This window comes from Callorhinchus milii, unplaced genomic scaffold (assembly GCF_018977255.1).
Source record: "Callorhinchus milii isolate IMCB2004 unplaced genomic scaffold, IMCB_Cmil_1.0 Scaffold5, whole genome shotgun sequence".
NCBI lineage: Eukaryota > Metazoa > Chordata > Chondrichthyes > Chimaeriformes > Callorhinchidae > Callorhinchus > Callorhinchus milii.
In genome coordinates this window covers 48,630,639-48,652,009 of record NW_024704746.1, presented here as the reverse complement: position 1 = coordinate 48,652,009, position 21,371 = coordinate 48,630,639, and the positions used below count along the sequence as shown (strand labels likewise).

At 42.3% G+C, this 21,371-nt stretch overlaps 1 protein-coding gene across 2 annotated transcripts; it reads right to left on the bottom strand.

Moving 5' to 3' along the window:
* Positions 1–1,724: 1,724 nt before the first annotated feature.
* On the bottom strand, positions 1,725–20,248 carry LOC103181832 (bcl-2 homologous antagonist/killer). 2 transcript variants are annotated; one of them, XM_007898547.2, is made up of 7 exons: positions 20,189–20,248; positions 20,007–20,065; positions 16,573–16,663; positions 6,876–7,020; positions 4,990–5,133; positions 3,693–3,873; positions 1,725–2,268 (listed from the first exon to the last, which is right to left on the bottom strand). In XM_007898547.2, the coding sequence occupies exons 3-7, from the start codon at positions 16,646–16,648 to the stop codon at positions 2,167–2,169; spliced, it is 648 nt and encodes a 215-aa protein (XP_007896738.1). In that variant the 5' UTR covers positions 16,649–16,663; positions 20,007–20,065; positions 20,189–20,248; the 3' UTR covers positions 1,725–2,166. The 2 variants fall into 2 exon arrangements, with proteins under 2 accessions (XP_007896738.1, XP_042191614.1); XM_042335680.1 differs by lacking the exons at positions 20,007–20,065; positions 20,189–20,248 and adding an exon at positions 17,162–17,374.
* Positions 20,249–21,371: the final 1,123 nt, after the last annotated feature.

Sequence of the window (21,371 nt, the reverse complement as noted above, 5' to 3'; positions counted from 1 at the left end):
CCCTCAGGTCTCCTCCTCATCCCCCGAGTCCTCCGCTCCACCATTGACGGCTGTGTCTTCAGCCACTACACCCCAAGGCTCTGGAACCCCCTTCCTCACTCCCTTCGCCTCGCCCCCTCTCTTCCTATTTTCAGGTCTCGGCTAAAGACCTTTCTTTTCAATCGTGACTTTGGTCACCTTCCTCCTCCCCCTGGCTCGGCCTCAGGATCCGTTATTGTGAAGTGCTCTGAGATGCCGTTTGGTGTGGCGAGCACTATATAAATCCGAGTTGTTGTGTGTTAAATTTAATTTACGCCTTTACAGTGCCCGAAATGAAAAAAATAAAGTGATCTTTCCAAAAAACCTTGAGTGACTGATAAAACTTTCCAGTCTTATGGGCATCTTTGTGGGAGGAGGTTGTAGGACTATTTCTGTTTTACTGCTCTGGTTGTATGCTCTGTGAGGTATATTGTAAGTCAGTATGATAATTGGATTCAGAGAATGCAGCAATGTCACATAACTGTTCCTGGGGACTCTGTAACCTCACCTGGGAGATCTCCCCACCTCCAATATCTTCTTAATTGTTTTTAAACCCATTTTGTTGATCAGCCTCATTTAGATGGTGGGATATGCAACGGTTCTCACCCCTAATTGTATATCCAGCTTTTGATAAAGTGCTTGGTGTACTAGTTGGCCTCTGTATCAGCCCTTCTCTCAGTATCAGCGCCTTGGGACGTCCTCCCAACGTGAAAGGTACTAAACAAATGTAATGTTGTTATTGAAACTCCACTAATGAGAATACACACGTCAGGTAATCACAATGCTTAATTGTGCAACGAAGGGATGCTTTCATCAGTGCCCTTTGCACTACCAGACTGCTGACTTGCACAGTAACCTATTTATTTTTCGTCCCTCCCTCCTTGATGTTTACAGAGACTTGAGAAGCACTGTATAGAAAACTCAATGGTATGTTTTCAACTCTTAACCCTATACAACTGTCGCAACATTAAGGAATAGAAAATACCCTGACACTAAACTATCACACTAGCTGCTTTACCCAAAGTTAGTCTGCAAAGAAAAAACAATCTTGACCTGGAGGCAAGGTTTTCAGGTCAGGCATGTACCTCCTTGATGACATACAAGACGAAGAGTGACCCCGAGATCAGCAAACCCCCTCCTTTTAAAGTTTTAACTCCTCCCCTTTCCAATTTATTGTATTGTAGTTTCTTGCTCCAGGACACATGTGATCCTTTCCCGCCTTTTTGTTTCATTAACTTACCCAGGTCACAGACTTTGTGTCGCCAAGGCTGTCCTTACTGCTCTATACTATATTTTGGTTCCTAGACCACAAATGCGCTTAAGGCAAAAGCTTCCCACTTTGCACAAAATCTCAATACATACAGGATATCTACATTAATAACCCCAATAAAAGAGGTCGAGCATTCATCTAAAATTGACTCTCTCTTCCACCCCCACCCCAGTGTCCCATGCCGCACTGTGACAACACTGTGCCTGCATCCAGTTTGTTTATAAACTCTTCAGTTGGAAAATCGTGACTGATAGCCACCCCATTGATGGCTACAGAATGTAGTCATCTGGAAAAGAGAAAACCAGTACAGACCAGGATTTGAACCTGCAACCTTCCAGACTATGAGCTTGTTACACTGGGAATTTGGGTGGCACCGATGTGCAAATAATTGTCTTTTAAAAGATAATACATGAGTCACGACAAGAGAAAAGCAATGTGCATTGGCTTGTTGATGTTTTTATTCGTTTGTCAAAACCAAAGCCCATTTCTGGAAAAACAATTCATTTCAGTTTGGATTATCAACCAGTGATCATACATGATAGGTGGAACTGTGTCACCAGGATTAGTACACGATAGCAAAAAAAAATAGACTCAACACAGACTTACAATACCATCAACGGAGCCGTTACCTGTAACGGCCATCCGTTGACTTTTGCAATCCTTATATTATTATTATTATTTTTAAAAAATTTACTTAGAAAATGTAAATGTGGCCCAGCACTTTTCCCACAAACAGTTTAAATATCCAAAGCTAAATTATTTAGAGTACAAACACGATCGTTTCAAATTTAGAAAAAGACAATGGTCCACCACCTGGGTGAAACGTGCCGTGCTGCTCGGCCTAAGACCAGCTTTGACGCAGCACTCGTGACTCCTCGTTACTTGTAAACCCCGTGGGCAATGGCCACGCCCAGCACTACCACAGCCACGATGCCGCACAGATACTTCAGGCTGGCATTCTCCACGGAAAAGGCAGCGGTCTGCACGCAAGAAGAGAAAGCCCTCAGTTAAAAATGTCCAGCTGCTCTGCTTGTGAGAGTCTTACAATCCTCGCAATAAGGGGCATTGTGTAGCACTATCGTGCCATCACTGGGGCGTTTCTAACTAAGGTTTTGCTTTGTACAACACTGTCACGACTCTTGTGGTTGCCTGCAGTGTTTCATTTGCATTAAGCCCCATTTTTATTACGTCTGCCAATTTTAGTAACGTATATTTCACCACAAAATATACAGTCAATTCACTTTACAATGCGCACTGCCTTTACCACAGCCACCTGAGCTATTCTCCTTCCACCATTATCATGGACCTCCTACTACAAAGCTGTCAAATGAGACCCATATTTTGCAATTCCACGCATTTCCCTCGTGCTGCTGTGTATATTTAATGGCATTTATTTTGAATTGTAACTACGCTGATTGGCAGTGTAAATAGGGCAAAAGATCATAGAGGAATTTGTGTTGTGCGACTGATGGTTACAGGACAGTCTAGTGGGTATTAGATAACATGTCATAACAGTGGTTATGGAACAGCACTTGGTTGACAGCGTATGATAGATGCTTCAGTAATGCTGATTTACTGGTCCAGCACGTCATCTGATTTGTGTCTAGTAATAATGTTGAGGTGTTTAAATGGTATGTCTAGAACCATTTATTCTATTCTGTATTCTCCAGCATCATTCGTCTGCCCAAATATCTGGTGTATTTTTAGAATAATACCTCAGTCGCAAAGTATGGAGTGAGACAGTCGCCTATGAATGTTTGTTGCATACACAAAAGCATTGTGTACCTGACTGAATATTATACGATAATTGCAGGAATTGAGGATTAGGTAAACACAGCTTCATAAACAAAAACCCTGGTGGAAAAATATCAGCCTGCACCAGCCACCTGGGGTTGAGTGAGTATGCACCTCGCAGCAACAACTTTAATAAGTGAATCGGGACTGCAGAGCTCTATAAAATCTGAACCTACAAGGTGCATAATTTATATTATTCTTTCCAAAAATCCCTCTGAAATTGTTAGCGGAGAGATCACTTAATCACTTGTTTTGTGCCTCCTCCTCCTGCCTTCAAAATCCTCTCAAAAATGTATCTCTTTGGCCTCACTGTCAGTCGACACTCAAATTCCCCTCCTCACCTCCCTGCTCAGTCATTCCCATCATCTTCATGAAGTGCTTTAAAGTATTTGTCCTAGTTTAATGGCACTGTATGAATTCTAGGTTATTACATTATTCTACTTGATTGAAGTACAACTAACAATAGCAGCCCTTCATATTGGGAAGACTATACAGGATCCATTTTTATTTGATCATTTATCAAATATGCTATGAAGAGTTTGTTATGTAATTGTATAATAATGTGCATAATTGTATAATAATATGCAGCCACACTGCACTGCATACTCACCCAGCCTCCCTGCGCCATGATCCATTGTGCTATTTGGTTCTTCCAAATAAACTTTGCGACATACTTTGCAATTCTGCCAAAAAATCCCAAGATTCCTCTCTGATGGATGTAAATTGACATCCTGTAGCCAAAACTCAGCAGAGCAATGATTTGGCCCCAGTTGATCCCAGCATCAAACAGCCTGCGAGGTACAAAATTCATAAATAACTTTAGCATGTCAAAGTTAATGAGCGTACATTATAATAATAATAATGATAATCCTTGCATTTGATATAGCGATTTTCATATCTTCTAGACATCTGAAAGGACTTCACAGAATATACTGTAAAGTGAAACATGGCAGCCAATTTCACACAGCAGTGTCCCACAAACAGTCGTGGATTGAATGACCAAATTATTATCGTGTTTTTTTCTTGAGGGACTCTTATCAGGCGTGTGGAGCAAGGAAACTTGTCCAAGGTTTCTCACTGCCGGAAATCGAACCCAGGTCTCCTGCTTGCGAGGCGAGTGCTCTGACCACTGAGCTACAGGACTCTACATTATTAATATGGAATGCAGTTGTTATTTGTAAACAGCCTCAATTGCTCAATAGTTTCACTGCTTGATAAAACAAGACTGCCTAATGTTCTTACAGAAAGAATGTATACAGTAATTATGAACTCACATACGGAGCTCCACCTGGTACTTCTGGTTTCATGTTGCATATGATATCTTCCCAATCTGAATTCAGTTCTTTTGGCATTTGCACACTTTAAAAATGTCCTCAAACACAATTGAGGTATTTATCTTTAAATACAATTTGCTTCCAAAATAAGGGAAAAATTGTAAAAATCTGACTGAGCGCTTGCAGTCAGCAAACGGGTAGAAGCTTCAGAAACAAACTGATCTCTGAACCCTTTAAATTAAATCCTTAATTCTTTTATTTTTATGATTATTCGATTTGTTTTTTCTTCAGTGCCCCTTTCTTTAGATACAAAGAGCTTGCCTGTGTAGCTTCTACGTCAAAACACCACAAAGCACTTTACAGACCGTATCATCAAGTGTAGTGACTGTTTTATGCAGGTAAACGTAACAGTCATATTAACTACAGAAAACTCCTACAAACAGCCATTCCATGGGAGGGTAACTAGAGTCATGTCATATGGAAAATAGCTTTAATATCAGAAATTGAATTCAGAATGCTAAATAAATGTTGCTGTTTGTTGCTGTGCACCTGGATGGAACATGTCAACAGCTGAGGCTGCTGTTGGGTTTGTGTTGCTGAAGACATGGCCTAAATTAGGAGCTGAGACCATACCTTTCAGCAACACTGCAGAAGGACTCGAAGATATTCTCAAGTGTGAGTGCGTTCCATGCCAGCACACTCCGAAACTCCCACTTGTATCGCTGATTGATCTCATCTCCAATCACAGCCAGCTGACGCCCTATCTGCATTGTGGAACTGGCAAGGGAAACACAGAAAAGAGAGTATTATCTTTGACTATTCTGTTTCCTTCCGTAGACACAACTTACTCCCCTCCACCACCAACAAAAACATCCGAGTGATCCAGACCCTTTGATTTCAGAGCCTCTCCTGGTATCCTTTAATAGTGTACGTATTTCCCAGTGGCTAGAATTCCCACCTCTCACTGTAGTTGATGTTAAGCAACTGGAGTGCAGTTCACTGAAAGTTGGAGACGCATTTGAGCGTCTGGGTTTCTGAAATATTACCTGGGTTCAAACTTTGAAATCAGCGAAATTTAACAACATAGTTTGATGCGGTGTTGGGAACATTGTAGAGTTGGTAGAACGAGATCAATTGGGGTGAAGGGACTTCATGACCCAACAGTGCAGTGCCTTGGGACGTCCTCCTGACGTGAAAGGTGCTTTATAAATGGAATCTTGTTGTTGTTGTTGTTGTTGTTCATCCGAAATCGTTTTGCAACATTTAATGCTTCACATTTATTCACAGGCAAACGTGCTCGATATGTTTGAAGGTTCCGAGACCCAAACAATAATTTGCCACCTATTGTGGCAAACATGCCACAATTTTACCCATTATAAAAGTGTGAGTCACATTTCGAAGCTGCTAACAGGAACATAGGAACAAGAGTAGGCCATTCAGCCCTTCAAGCCCGTTCCACCATTCTATTGAGAGACAGGAACCGCACAATCGGCACTGTGCTGGTCACCAAAACCCTGGAGGCTTCCACTGATGAGAACATCAGCGTGGGCTGAATGAATGGGGAGGGGGGTCCACAGGCAAGGTTCCTGTATGTGGACTCCTGTAGCTTAGTGGTTAGAGCACTCGTGTCACAAGCAAGAGGACCTGGGTTTGATTCCCGGGCAGGGAGAAACGTTAGGCACGTTTACTTACTCCACAGGCCTCTGTTAGCCTAGCAGTAAATAGGAACCCGCTTATTAGTCAATTGGTGGATCACTTTCCGGGGATAATAATCCCTTCAAAAAAAAAAAATTGTGTCACTCTAACCATGACTGTTTGTGGGACACTACTGTGCAGAATTGACTGCCGAGTTTCACCCACAAATAGTCAGTATACTTTACAGTATATCCTGTGAAGGGCATTGAGACGTCTCGAAGACATGATAAGGAATTATAACAAATGCAACAATTATTATTATTATTGGATCATGGTTGATCTATACCTCAACTCCAGTTACCCATCTTTGCTCCATACCCCTTGATCCCCTTACCTAACAAAATCTATCGACCTCAGTCTTGAAAATTTGAATTGATACAGCAATTTACTGCCTTTAAACAATGGATGGGATCAGAAGTGATGCAGATCCCAGTGAAATATTAATGATGTTAAACATTTACAAGGTTGTCTATATTTTACTTGCGGCAGTGTTTTGTTTGGAACAAAGTCTAATTGGATTTTTCTGTCTGACAAACATAACATTTAATGGAGTAACCATTCATTTAGTTGTATGTTTTCTGAGAACACTTAACACAGGCTTGGACTGAGTAATCAATTTTGTTTTACTCTTACTTGTTACAAGTATTACTTGTGCCACTGTAAATCTGTTTTGTTCAGACCTTTTACTGTTCCACTTGAAAAAATGATTCAGTATTTGCCTTACTTTGACACGTAATCTTAATTCTCTTCCTCCTTATGTAACCCCCAAATCATCACACTTTCTGATTGTGTTCAGGAACAGAATCATATTAGTTTCCTCATACCTGAGCCCAGACTGTTGTTGGACTGTCATTTCTTGCATGGCCGGTGTTACAAATCCATCCTGTACTCTCTCTTCTACCTCAGTTTGGTAACGCTGGTAGACATAATTCCGAAAGACATCCTCTGCTTCTTTTACCATGTTCTGCTCTGTGGGTGGAAAGTAAACCGACTGGAGAGTCATCAATTCAGATAAGAACAGTAAACAAATAAAGGCAAAGTCATTTAGTGGGCCCTGACTATTTCTCACGCAGTTACTTGATGGCGCCTTGCCACGAACAACAGATTGTACCTTAATTATATTATACTGTTGTGCAACTAGCACAACACTCGGCAATGTTTTTTTTGTGCTCCTGAAGGTGAGGGAAGATGATTCTGGAGACATTGCCCTCCATCAATGGTAAGTGTGGCGAGGTTAGATGCTTCAGCATCAAAGGAGTCACCACATGTTTGCCTTTGTGTTGTTCCCTCTCTTGGCCGGGCAGCAAGCGGTTAGATGCCTTTCTTATCTTTTTTCTCAACTAGGACTGGCATTGCGGGGAGGGAGTGGGGTTGGGGGCGAGAGACAAACCTTGAGAAAGTCCTCCCTCTGCTGAGGTGGTTGATACCAGAAAGAAATTGAGGCTATACTGGTAAGGGGTGAATCTTTTCCCCAGAATAATCGGATTAGCGGATTGCTTTCTGGGATTAATAATCCCTAAAATTTAATTGAATAAATAATCATTTGCTTTCCGTGGTAATCCCACCAAAAAAAAGGTCACTCAATCCATGACTGTTTGTGGGACACTGCTGTGTGCAATTGGCTGCCGCAATTCGCCCACAAAATATACAGTCAATACACTTTACAGTATATGTTAAGCGCTTTGAGGTAATAAGGCACTATATCAAATGCAAGGACTATTATTATGTGCCTTTGGCAACCAACATTTGTGGGGTCCCTTAGCGTAGTGGTTAGTGCAATTACCTCGCTAGTGAGAGGACCCAGGTTCGATTCCCAAGGCGGGCCAAAACTGTTGGCAAGTTTCCTTACTCTGTTTACCTAGCAGTAAGTAGGAACCCAGTGGTTAGTCAATTGGTGGATCGCTTTCTGGGGATAATCCCTCCAAAAAAAAATGGTCACTCATTCCACGACTGTTTGTGGGACACTGCTGTGCACAATTGGCTGCTGAATTTCCCCCACAAAATATAGTCAAGCCACTTTACAATATATTCTGTGAAGTGCTTTGCGACGCCTCAAAGACGTGATAAGGCGCCGTATCAAATAGAAATAGAAAGATTATTATTATTATGCCACTGAGATTATCCTCCAGTACCACTGATTTACACTAACCATTCACCACAATAGGAGACATTTTCAGTTTCCATTTTTTTCCTGCCACCAATTTCCTCACTTTCTTCCTCTCCTTAAGATATTAGATGTATTTTTCCTTCTACATGGGAACAGTTCCACAGGATATTCATGGGCGAACCTTGGCAGCAAATTTCGTCAAGATGTTTGATGTGGTTGGTATCATGCCTGACCCTGATCCTGCTCTCCGGCTATGTCCTGCCCTCTCCCTATGTCCAGTTCTGGCTGAGATCACCTAACTGACCAGAAATAGAGCCTTAAACAAACTGCTCAATGAGGCCTTGTGTTAAACCATGCAGTGCTTTATCACAAAATCTCTGAGTTCTGTATGCCACACCCCACTACCTACCACCACCAAAAAATAACTATTGTGCCTGAAATTCATTAGCTTGAACTACTTGTAAATAAAAAGAAAATCATAGACAATGAGTTAGTCCATTTCAATTCTTGCTTACCTAGATTCTGTTGACACACGTGGCTATTCATGTGTGAGCCTATATATTGAGTCTCAGTGAGAAGATTAATCCAGTTCAATCATGCCTTTGCTTGATATAATAATACTTGCATTAATAGAGCACCGAGCATATCTCACAGCACCTTATAAGATGATCACTGCCACAGTACAGTGACTGGTTTTGTAAGCAAATGTAGCAGCCATTTTGTAACAGTAAGGGCTCACAAACAACTTCGAAATAAATGATCAATGGGCAAGACAATGGGACAAACCACCTTCTCTATTCAAATAATGTCATAGGATATTTAATGTCTACCTGAACAGACAGATAGAACTAGTTTACTGTCTCATCCAAAGGATGATACCTCTAATAGTCCAGTGCTGCACAGGAGTGTCAGGGGAGACTTTTTTTCCCACCCATGTACACTTTACTATAATACATGAAATAGTGATAAGGAATAAATTGAACTTGTGCGCTGCCTGGTCAGTGTGTTATGTTGCTGTTTCCGCTTTATTTCTCATCTGCCATCCTTTTAAGTAAACCGAAGAGCACAGCGGAACACAATAAATAGGACAGGTTTCCATAATATAATTATCCCCTCCAGGCATCAGCTCACAGTAACAGATGCAAACTTGCAGCAAATTTATCTTTTTAAGTTTCTCATTTAAAAAATTTGGCATGCTCAATTGCTGCGGTGATTATTATCTTTAATCCACTTCTCTTGTTCTTTCAATGGACCTTGTTAACCTTTTTCTATGCTACATATTAGTTTCATTGTTGTCACTTTACTGCCACCTCATTGTGTCACAGACCGCTGAGGTGCAAAACCTGTTTGGCAGCAACCTGATAACGACAACCCTCCTCCTCTTTGAGTCTTATTTTAAATTGCTGCCTCGATCCACGTTCACACTCTGACCTCGTCAATGAATACCTGTCAGTCTGAGCCCCATCCTGTGGAGAACAGAGGAAACCTGTAAAGTAGTGACTACATCAGTCGGGTCAACCAGATAATGATTGATCAACAGTGAGGGAAGCAGGGATTGAAACTTGACGGAAAAAGAAAATAATTTTCATTCTCTTTTAAAACAGCACAGCACAGGTTCACAAGTTTACAAGAGAAAATTTTAAAGCTTCAAATGCTTTTCCATTAAAGCTCTTTCCATGAAAGCACTAAGTTGATTCTTGAATGAGTCCAGCATCCTGGCCTCATTAACTCCCCTTTTTCAGCTGTTGATTACCCTCAGTCCTGATTTCTACCTCAATCCTACTGAAATCTAATTCTGCTCCTGACATGTTTGTACACTGCATTAGCCTTGCAGCACTGACACAGGTAAATGCGGATGGTCATCTACCAGCAGAAGCAATAAAACACTCACCTGCATGTTTGCCTTAATAAATGCTTAGTTCATCCATGCAGGCTAACAAGGTTTCCCGACACCCTTAAACCCTGAGACAGGTTCAATAGGTAAAACTGTAGCCATGATATGTGAACAACTGTGCCTGTGTACAATGCAAGTGCATCAGGTGGTGTTATGACATCAGCTCCACAAGATAAAAGGTAAATTCCAGAGCATCAGAAAACCAGACCATTGCAGAATTATTTCCCATTTAGTTATTCTGTTACATCAATATGCCTTTAGTTTAATGTACGGTGGTTAAATGAAATGGGCATGGAGGTTGATCGAACGCACGGTCGAAGAGGAGGATCTTGAAACAGATCTTGAAGGAGGCAAGGGAGGGAACGTGGTGCAGGGACTGCAGGATGGAGTTCCAGAGAGTAGAGGCAAAGTGGCTGAAGGCCCGGTGGGGCGGGCGAGGCAAGGGATGTGAAGCAGGCCGGAGCCCGCTGAACGGAGGGAGCGGGCAGGTTGGTCGGGGGAACAAGGCATTGGAGAGCTTTGAAGGTGAAGTTCAGGGTCTTGAACTATCCTCTGTGTGATGGGAAGCTGGTGGAGTCGGGTGAGGATGGGGGTGAAAGAGTCACGGAGCCTGGTGCAGGAGAGGACATGGGCTGCAGAGTTCTGGATGATCTGCAGCTTATGAAGGGAGGAGTTGGGGAGTACAGTATCAAGTATAGTTACTGTGTATTTGTAAGTAAATACGGCAGTCATTTTGAGCAAAGCAAAGTCCCAGAAAAGGCCATGAAGTGAATGACCAATTTATCCTCACTAAAGTTGTTGACCAGCATACAGAGAGAAACTCTGGTCCCTTTTCTCTTTTAATGGGATCTTTAACGTCCACCTACACGTCTCATCAGAAAGACAGTTCTTTGACTTTTGACAGTCCCCAGTCAGCAATGCACTAGAGTGTCAGCCTGGTAAAGAGAGTGTCGGCCTAGAGTTAGGTATTGCTGTTGGTGACGGATGAAAATACCACTGTGAGTGGATTTAATGTGAGGAGAAAAGCTGTCATGTTTAAAAGCTTCTTATGAAGGACTGATGTTACTCTGCTTTTCCAGTGATTCTTGGGGCTCTTTTTAAACAGAAACTTCAGATAGCGTGGAAAAGCTAATAATATTAATAATAATCTTTGCATTTGATATAGCGCCTATCACATCTTTGAGACGTCTCAAAGCACTTCACAGAATATACTGTAAAGCGAATTGACTGTGTATTTTGTGGGAAGCCAATTCCACACAGCAGTGTCCCACAAACAGTCCTGGATTGAGTTACCAAATTATTATTATTATATAGGTTTTTAAGGGATTATTACCCCTAAGAGCAATCTGCCAATCGAGTAAAAACCAGGTTCCTATTTACTAGGTAAACAGAGGGTGGTAGAATAAGGAAAGTTACCTAAGATTTGACTGCCTGGAAATCGAACCCAGGTCCTCTCATTTGCGAGACGAGTGCTCTAACCAATACGTCACAGGATTCCATAAGCAACCTTTCTTAGCCGAAACTGCAGCTATCAATACTAATAATAATTCTTGCATTTGTTGTAATGCCTGGTCACATTGTCGAGACGTTTGAAAGCGCTACACAGGATATACTGTGAAGTGGATTGACTGTATTTTGTTGGGAAAACGGTGTCCCAGAAACAGCCACTGAGTAAGTAACCTATTTTATTTGGGATATTTGTTGTCCAGGACTCCGGAAGAAACTCCTTTCTCTTTTCGAATAGTGGCATGGGATCTTTAACATCCACCTGAACAGCCTACAGTTGAACATTTCATCCAAAGCACAGCACCTCCAACAATGCAGCAATCCCCAGAATTGCATTGGAGTATCAATTTAGACTATGTGATTCCAAGTCCTGACGTGGGGCTTGAACCCACAATCTTTTGAATCAGAGGCGAGAGTTCTACCACTGCACTTCAGGCACATCAGAGGCTTATTAAGCTTTTAAAGCAACAGGAATTGCAACCAAATTCGACCTCATTCTCAGACAAGGCAGAGGAACTTTTGTGCGTTTCTCTTTAGCTACTTTTTGTGGTCTGCTCTCTGATGCTGACACACGTTTCTTTCACTGACAGAGACACTTTTCGTCAGTTGGCAGCTTTGTTGTTTTATGCATCACATTGTGAATGCACCGGAGACCAGCAGAAGATCGAAACAACCAAAATGCACAATGCAGGCATCGGCTGGACTGCATGGCAACAGGTCTGAAACACCTGTTGAGTAAATACTTCCCTCACACAGACAACTGAACCGCCCTCAGACAATGCTCTCAGCGAGACTTAAATATGCAAACATTTACCAGGCAGTATTGACCAGATGACACAAACAGCATTAAATGCTACCACCACATTGCAAAGCAATCCACTGAATCGTTTTACGCTCACAAATGATTTCCCAAAGTTTTAAAAGTTGAAGGAAAAGCAATTGTAAGAGTAACTCCCACCCGCAAATCGTATCTGTCAATTGCAGTTCAAGTATATTCTCCTTTTCGTTCAGTTTAGAACAATAGAGATTTACAGCACAGAAGAAACGTCTGTGCAGATCCTTGAAAGAGCAATCCAGTCAGTCCCAGTTTACTTGCCTTTTCCCCATAGCCCTGCAGATTATCGCTCTTTGTGTATATATCTAAGCACTCCAGGACGCTACCCCATGTGAAGCGTGCTATATAAATGCAAGTTATTGTTGTTGTTTCTTCTTGAAAGTTATTATGGATCCTGCCTCAGCCATTGTTGCAGAATATAGATGTAGCTCTTTGAACCGTGTGTGCTTTCCTCCGTCATTACATAGTTGCAGAATATGATGCATACCTCATATTATGGGGCTCAATTAAGCATTTTTTTACATAGCTCATCAACGATAGGAGATCCCCCAAAAAATGCCATTCTCTCTCTCTGTCAGTCTCTCTCTCTCACTATCTCATTCTCTCTCTCTCTCTCTCTCTCTCTCAGTCTGTCTCTCCCAGTCTCTCTCTGTCTCTCTCTCAGTTCCTCTCTCACTATCTAAGTCTCTCTCTCTCTCTGTCTTTCTCACTATCTCAGTCTTTCTCATTATCTCAGTCTCTCTCACTATCCAAGTCTCTCTCTCTCTCTCTCTCTCAGTCTTTCTCTATCTCTCCTACAAAACACACAGTCACTACACTTTATAATATATTCTCTCTCTGTCTCTCCCAGTCTCTCTTACTATCTCAGTCTCCCTCTTTGTCTCCCTCAGTGTATCTCTGACTCTAGCTCCCATGACAACCAGAAAAAAGTGCTATAAACTTGTTGCAGAATATAGATGTATCTCTCTGAATCCTGTGTGCTTTCCTCTGTCATTACATAGTTGCAGAATATGATGCATACCTCATATTATGGGGCTTAAGTAAAGCATTTTTTAATGTAGCTCATCAACGATAGGAGATTCCCCCAAAAAATACGCCCATGACATTGCCAGTTACAAGCCCTTTCCGATGAGGTATAAATCATGTTTCTACGTCAATCGGTTATTGGTGATTGTCAGATACACTGACACACACAGACAGACATTGTCGTTTTATTAGTATAGATAATCTTATCGTCTACAAATCTATATTTCATACATAGAATCAATTGTGTACATTTTCATGGAACAAAGATTGGCTGTTCCGATTCCGAACCTGTCTGAATACCAATGCAAATGAAAGCAGATGCACACGGTGCCTTGAAGGTCCAGCGGACATAACATAATTCATCAGCAGGTTCTCGTGGAAATGGTTTGTTGACGTGCAGAGTAACAGCCACCTCAATGCACAGGGTCACCCCACTGCTGGGTCAAAACATCAGTGGTTTCACTGTGTGGGTGTGTGGTGGGGGTAGGGGTGGGGAAGGCTTTTCACATATTGCGCTTAAATAACGAGATAACAAATTTTACTCCCTAAGAGTCGAGGATTTGCTTGCTAAATAAGCAAAGAAACCTCCCAGCACTGAATATAAGTTTGCAAGCTGCTGGGCCCACACATGAACAGGTGAATTATATGGCCTTGTGCCAGCTGCCTTTCTGAGTGATCTGTTGAATGATATTTTCTATAACCGGTCTTGTCCTTTGTATTGTTTTGTGCTGTTTTATCACTCCCCCTCCACTCACTTTTTACACATCGTGCCAGCCACCATTTCCCAGACAAGACAAGCCCTGACAGCTTTGTTAAGCTCTGGCTGCTGAGAGGTGTCTCAGAACCACCTGAGTTGCACACTGAACTGTTGGCTTGGTAACAGGCAAGAATTTGTTGCTTGTAAGGTAAAAACACCAGCTAACTTTTCCTCTACCAATAAAAGTGCAACCACACGAGCCATTCTGCAGTGGGATTAAGATGACATGCAGTAAATTTATATTTGCAATCTTGGACCGTATGACACCTGTTTACATGCAGTTGGCACCTGGGTGTTTTCTGATAATAATTATCCGTGCATTTCATATAGCGCCTTATCAAGTCGTTGAGACGTTTCAAAGTGCTTCACATATTGTAAAGTGGATCAACTGTGTACTTTCAGCCAATTGTGCACAGCACAACAGTCGTGGATTGAATGAACATTTTTTTTATGAAGAGATTATTACCTCCGGTAAGCGATCCGCCAATCGACTAACCAGGTTCCTTCTAGGTAAACAGAAACTGGTGGAGTAAGGAAATTTGCCTAAGGTTTCTGATGAGCTTGTAAGTGGCTCAATGATTGGTGCAGAATATAATATTGAAACTGCTTGACCCACAGATTTACCTTTGTTTAGAATATAGCTCAACAATTAATCCAAATAAAACACAAATATTAAACAAATCTGGGTAGAAGAACTGGGTGTTTGCATATCGAAGGATACGCTGATCTTACCTAATGAACACATCATCTTGTATTACAGTAAACACTGGTGTTTAAAGGGCTATTAATGTAACCGTCAGTTTTCTATAATCTATCCGAATGTGATTGTTCAGATCTAGAGCTCATTTATCATCTGGCGACTGCAGTTAGATTTCCACAATTTACTGAGTGTAAACATTGATGCTTTCACATAATTTAGCAAGTTCAACAAGTTTCTAATTTGTTGCCTTACAGGTTACTTCCTGCAATGCACTCTGCTCCAGTGAGGACCTAGACTGGCTGCCATAAGGAATGTGTCATGCTCATCTCTTCGCCCTCACCGCTTTGGAACCTCTTAAATGCAAGGATTATACGGACCTTTTGAAAACTGACTGAAAATTAGTACCTGTGTAAAGTACACACATGTGGATAGCTGTGACCCACTGACTGGGATGAAATCCAGTAGTGCATGATTTTTATTTCTCATTACTTCAATGTTGGTGTGAAACTGAAGATTACACTACATGTCAAAATCCACAACTGTTTGTGGGACACTGCTGTGTGCAATTGGCTGCCGTGTTTCGCCCACAAATATACAGTCAATTCACCTTACAACATATTCTGTGAAGCACTTTGAGACGTCTCTAAGATGTGAAAAGCGCTATATCAAATGCAAAGATTATTATTATTAAATTTACGTGAACCCTTTGTCCTTCATGAGAGATGATTTTTTCTCTGAAAGCAATTAATTGTATTTGTGAGGACAAGGGATTCATGGTATTGTTACAATACCATTCTAATAATTGTTACATATCCATATAACTAAACATCTAAATTACTCTGCCATATGTTTTGACGTTATCGGCACGAGATCAGATAATTATTATTATTATTGAATTACACAACTCAATAACAATAATTTTCACATCTGATCTAGTGCTGATAAAATCAAATCATCTCAAGTTACAGGGAATTGCTGTCAAGTATAGTGACTGTGTTTGTTGGGCAAACACAGCAGCTAATTTGCGCAGAGCAGAACATCAATCCCACAAACCCATGAAGTGAATGATTAAATATCTGGAGGATTCTTGGACAGGACACCAGGAGAAACTTGCTTTTCTTTTCAAAGAGTATCATAGGATCTTTAACGTTCACCTGAACAGATAGACATTATAAATATCAATGATGTACATATGAATGTATCTGACTGCACTGGTACCTGAACTCAGTAAAGCTGAGATACTCTTACTCAGTAAAGCTAGGAAATAACCAGGGATACAATTGTTTTCTTTCTTGGGATGGGTCTTGAAATTTAAATATTTGTAGCTAAAGTCATGAATGAATTCAGTTTTTTTGTGTAATTCAAAATTTTGTAGCCATTCACATGGGGCGGGGAGGGATTATTCATGTCACCCTCCACAGTGAACGCCTGCGAGTATTAGTTTGTCTGTGGTGTCATCATAGTTGAACCTGATTGTATGACTGAAATCCATACACAAGCAACCTGAAGTAGGAACCCAAGCTGATTTCCTCTCCTGCCAGGAATACAGCAATAGCTTCACAACTGCTGCCCTCGTCTCAGGTCAGCTTACTCACCACTCAAACCTGTAGCTTTTCGGTCTGCACAGCTCAGTGCCACATTAGTATAAGCATTGTGTCATCAGAGAAGCTGCTGTTTACAGTAAATAGAAACAAACCTGCGTCTGCTTCGCTGCTCTTCTCTTCATGTGGTGAACATGACCTGCACGGGTCACAACTGCTCCAAGTTGCCATGGTATTTCAGTGCTCCTGTTAAAAGGGGAAACGGATCATCTATGGATGGACTGTTTTTAAATTTCATCAAGTGTAGAAATGTGCTCCATGCCTCAAGAGTCATTTTTTTTCATCGTGACAGATAACATCAATATTACATCGCTTAAAGTGCTATCAGTCTAGAACAGCCACAGAAGGGACTCGACGTAGCAGCACCATTGAGACCCACCCACCGTGGTGGCCAAGCCATAGACATTATGTCATGTCTAGTTGGGGGACGCGATAATCACTACTCCAACACATTTGACTGACATAACAGGAAAGTTCCTGTAAACAAGTGCTGCAGCACGATATGGATGAAACTGAGGCTGACATAATCTAGTTGGTGATACTGAAGCAGCATGAGATCATGAGTGATGTAACATCAATAACATGAGCATGAGGGACTGATCTCAACTGGAGACTTTATGTGGACGTGATAATTGGCCTCAGCATCACAGACCAGTGCTCCTACTGTTATACAGTGACTCTTACTTAGAAAGTGTCTGTGGACATTCATTGTGCATCAGGGTCCATTGGGCTGTCCTCCTTTGGTGCACAGAGTGGCAATACTTTATTTCTTGAGACTCAGACATGAAGAATGGATAAGGCACTAGAAAACTGCCAGCGCTAGTGAAGCTATACATGAAGCCTGAGTCACCACCTTCTGGAGTGGAGACATTGATAAGAAACATCAAATGTGACGCAGCGCCTTACTCCAGAAATGCATCCTAAATAATTGAGAAAACATCAAAGGTTTCATTTTTGGAGGTGAAAGGAAGAGGTGGAGCACAGTGCACTGAAGTTCTCTGGTATTGGATCATACATGTAGTGAGCGATGCAGGTTCATAACCATGATTCTCAAGGTGCTTTATTTCCCCAGGAGACATGGGCACCAAGCAGAGGCCCATTCTCACAAGATTTCTGCTGGGCCACAGGGGCTGGATGTGGGGGACATTGTTGGATGTTAATTTTAACAGGAACAGAAAAATCATTTTGTGAGATAGGCAGAATGAGAAGAAATTAAGCCCTTATTCGGAAGCATTATAATTATTCAATAAACTACCTTAGGATATAATAATAAATAATATAAAAAATAAGCCTTGCATTTGATATAGCGCCTTTTATCGTCTTCAAGACGTCTCAACGCGCTTCACAGAATATACTCTAAAGTGAATTTACTGTATATCTTGCGTGTGAAGCGCAGCAGCGAATTACGCACAGCAATTATTATTTTTTTGAAGGGATTATCACTCACGGAAAAGCAATCCGCTAATCAACTAACAGCTGGGTTCCTACATACTGCTAGGTAAACAGAGGCATGTGGTGTAAGGAAACGTGCCCAACATTTCACCCTGCCCTGGAATCGAACAAAGTCTTTTTGCTTTCGAGGCGAGTGCTACAACCACTGAGCTGCAGGACTCCATGAATAATAATAATAATCCTTTCATTTGATATAGCCTTTCACGTTGTAGAGATATCTCAAAACGTCACAGCTTTTTATTACGGATCGATGACTTACTGCTAGATAAACAGAGGCATGTGGAATAAGGAAAAGTGCTTCAGGTTTCGCCCTGCCTGGCAATCGAACCCAGATCCTCTTGTTTGCTCTGATATAGATTCCCCTTCTTCCCCTTTTGAAAACAGTTTTGTAAATGGCCTCAGACAATTAAAACCACAAGATAGGTCGAGATGAAGAAATCCCTTTGGCTCATTTTTAGCACTGAATGCCTCATTATATCCTCCCGACCTGAAAGGTGTTATACAAACGTAATTTTGTATGTGTCTGACTTGAAGATGGATCTGAGGCACCTTTCATTGTCTCTGGCCAAGTGGTCGTTACGTTGCAATCTCCTGCCGTATCTCCCCAAACCCCTCTGCTCTGAAGCCATCCACTGCTACTATTCTGATAGCCACTGGGAGCCTCGCTGTATGTCTGACCACTCTTCCAAAATGTGGGAGCGCGGGAGAGCAAGTGTTGGGGCTGTTTTGACCATGTTGCCATAATAACAACAGCAAAGGTCTTTAGGCAAAGCTGATATACAAATCATGTTGGTTTTGCAGCCATGTGGAGAGAAGTCCCTCCCTCACCAGAAAAGCACAAATCCACAAAAACTACATTGCAACTTGGGTGTTTCCCTCTCGCGTACTTGTTATTTATCACCATACTCTTTTTTGGCACGAGTTTTGGGTGGGAGGCTGTCAAATTTGGATACATTTGACTTATGAATAAATAAATGCAACGTTGATCAACTGCAGCCCCAACTCACAACAACAACAACATTTTCCTGCAAATTCCCTGGACTGGAACTGACAGATAAGGAAGTAAGAGGTGAAGTGGGGAGTGAAACTGCTCTCTGGGAAAAGGAGGGAAATCATGAGTTCCCACCACTGTCACCTCCCAACATTCACACCTGGATGAGAAACCTGCAAACCCCAACCTCCCCCCTCCCCCCTCCCCCCAAAAAACAAGACATGTTGTCTTTGTTTCATCGACGATCACATCACAGTGCAAAGAAAGCCACAGCAGAAAGGTACATCATCCTCTCACACACACACACCCTCACACACACACACCCTCACACACACACCCTCACACACACCCTCACACACACACACACACACCCTCACACACACACACCCTCACACACACCCACACCCTCACACACACCCTCACACACACACCCTCACACACACCCACACCCTCACACACACCCACACCCTCACACACACCCACACCCTCACACACACCCTCACACACACACACACACACAACTTCACTCACACACCCTCACACACACACCCTCACACACACACACACACCCTCACACACACACACACCCCTCACACACACACACCCTCACACACACACACCCTCACACACACACACCCTCACACACACCCTCACACACACACACACACACACACACAACTTCACTCACACACCCTCACACACACCCTCACACACACACACCCTCACACACACCCACACCCTCACACACACACCCTCACACACACACACACACACACACACAACTTCACTCACACACCCTCACACACACACACCCTCACACACACACACCCTCACACACACCCACACCCTCACACACACCCTCACACACACACCCTCACACACACACACACCCTCACACACACACACCCTCACACACACCCACACCCTCACACACACCCTCACACACACACCCTCACACACACACACACCCTCACACACACCCTCACACACACCCTCACACACACACCCTCACACACACACCCTCACACACACCAGACTGGTTGCATTTGAACAGCTGGTGCTGTAAAACCCGCAGGGAATTCCTACCTGTGTTTTATATATATATATATATATGTATATATTTCCTGGAGATAGCGACAGCCGCCCTGGAAAACAACAACACAAATGTAGAGGATTAGATCCCAATCGGCCATTAGCGATGGATTTATTTTGCTACATAACGAGAGAGAGAGAGAGAGAGAGAGGAGAGAGAGATGTGCGGTACTCACAGCAGCGTCACTCTCAGTCAGACTGTTCCCTTGAGGGCTGTTCCTGCACCTTATGCTGATAGTGATGTCAGATCTGCAGTTGGAAAGCCTTCAATGCAGCAAATCCCTCCCACTTTAGCATTGCTGATAGTGTGCAATGCTCCAGTGAGTGCTCCAACCACTCAGCTACAGGACCCCACATATTGAGCGTATGAGGTTAAAGCGCTCACCTTGCGAGGAAGATGAAGACCGCCGCCCCGTCCCCGGTTTGATTCCCGCGCAGGGTAAAACTTTAGCCAGGTTTGCTTAGTCTGCGCACCTCTGTTTATCTGGCAGTCAGTACGAACCTGGTTGTTAGTCGGTTGACAGATCGTTTTCTGCGATAAACCCTTCAAAACAATAATAATATTTTGGTCACTCAGTCAACGATCGTTTCTGGGACAATTGGCTGCCACGTTGCGCCCCAAATTAAAATCAATTTACTTTGCAGTATATTCTGTGAAGCGCTTTGAGACGTCTCAATGACTTGATAAGGCCCTATATCAAATGCAAGGATTATTATTATTATATTAGCATTAAGAAGATAATAATAATAATAATATAATAATCCTTGCATTTGATATAGCGCTTTTCACGTCGGGAGGACGTCCCAAAGCGCTTCACAGAACACACTGTAAGGTGAATTGACTGTATATTTGTGGGCGAACGCGGCAGCCAATTGCGCACAGCAATGTCCCACAAACAGTCGTAGATTGAAAATGACCAATTTAATTATTGTTTTTAGTTTTGGAGGGATTATTATTAGGCTCTGTGTGGAGTAAGGAAACTTGCCCAAGGTTTCGCCCTGCCTGGAATTGAACTCAGGTCTCTCACTTGCAAAGCGAGTGCTCTAACCACTGAGCTACAGGACAAGATAACTGAGTTACACCCATCTGTCTCACTTCTCCCCTGTTACTGTTCGACTTCTCTTGGAAACGCACCATTTGCCCATCAGCAGAGGGTGAGCAGCAATGTTGACGCTTCTAGTTTAGGATAAAAGCCTGACTTTTCTCTCAGCTATTGCTATCAGTGTCTCTCATTTATTCCCCACAGTGAACAATTCAGATTGATTTATGAAAGCTCCATTTAAATATTTACATTGCCAGTTTATTACCAGGCCACAGCTCTGAAGTCAGTAGATAATCAGCAATGCAAATTAACTATC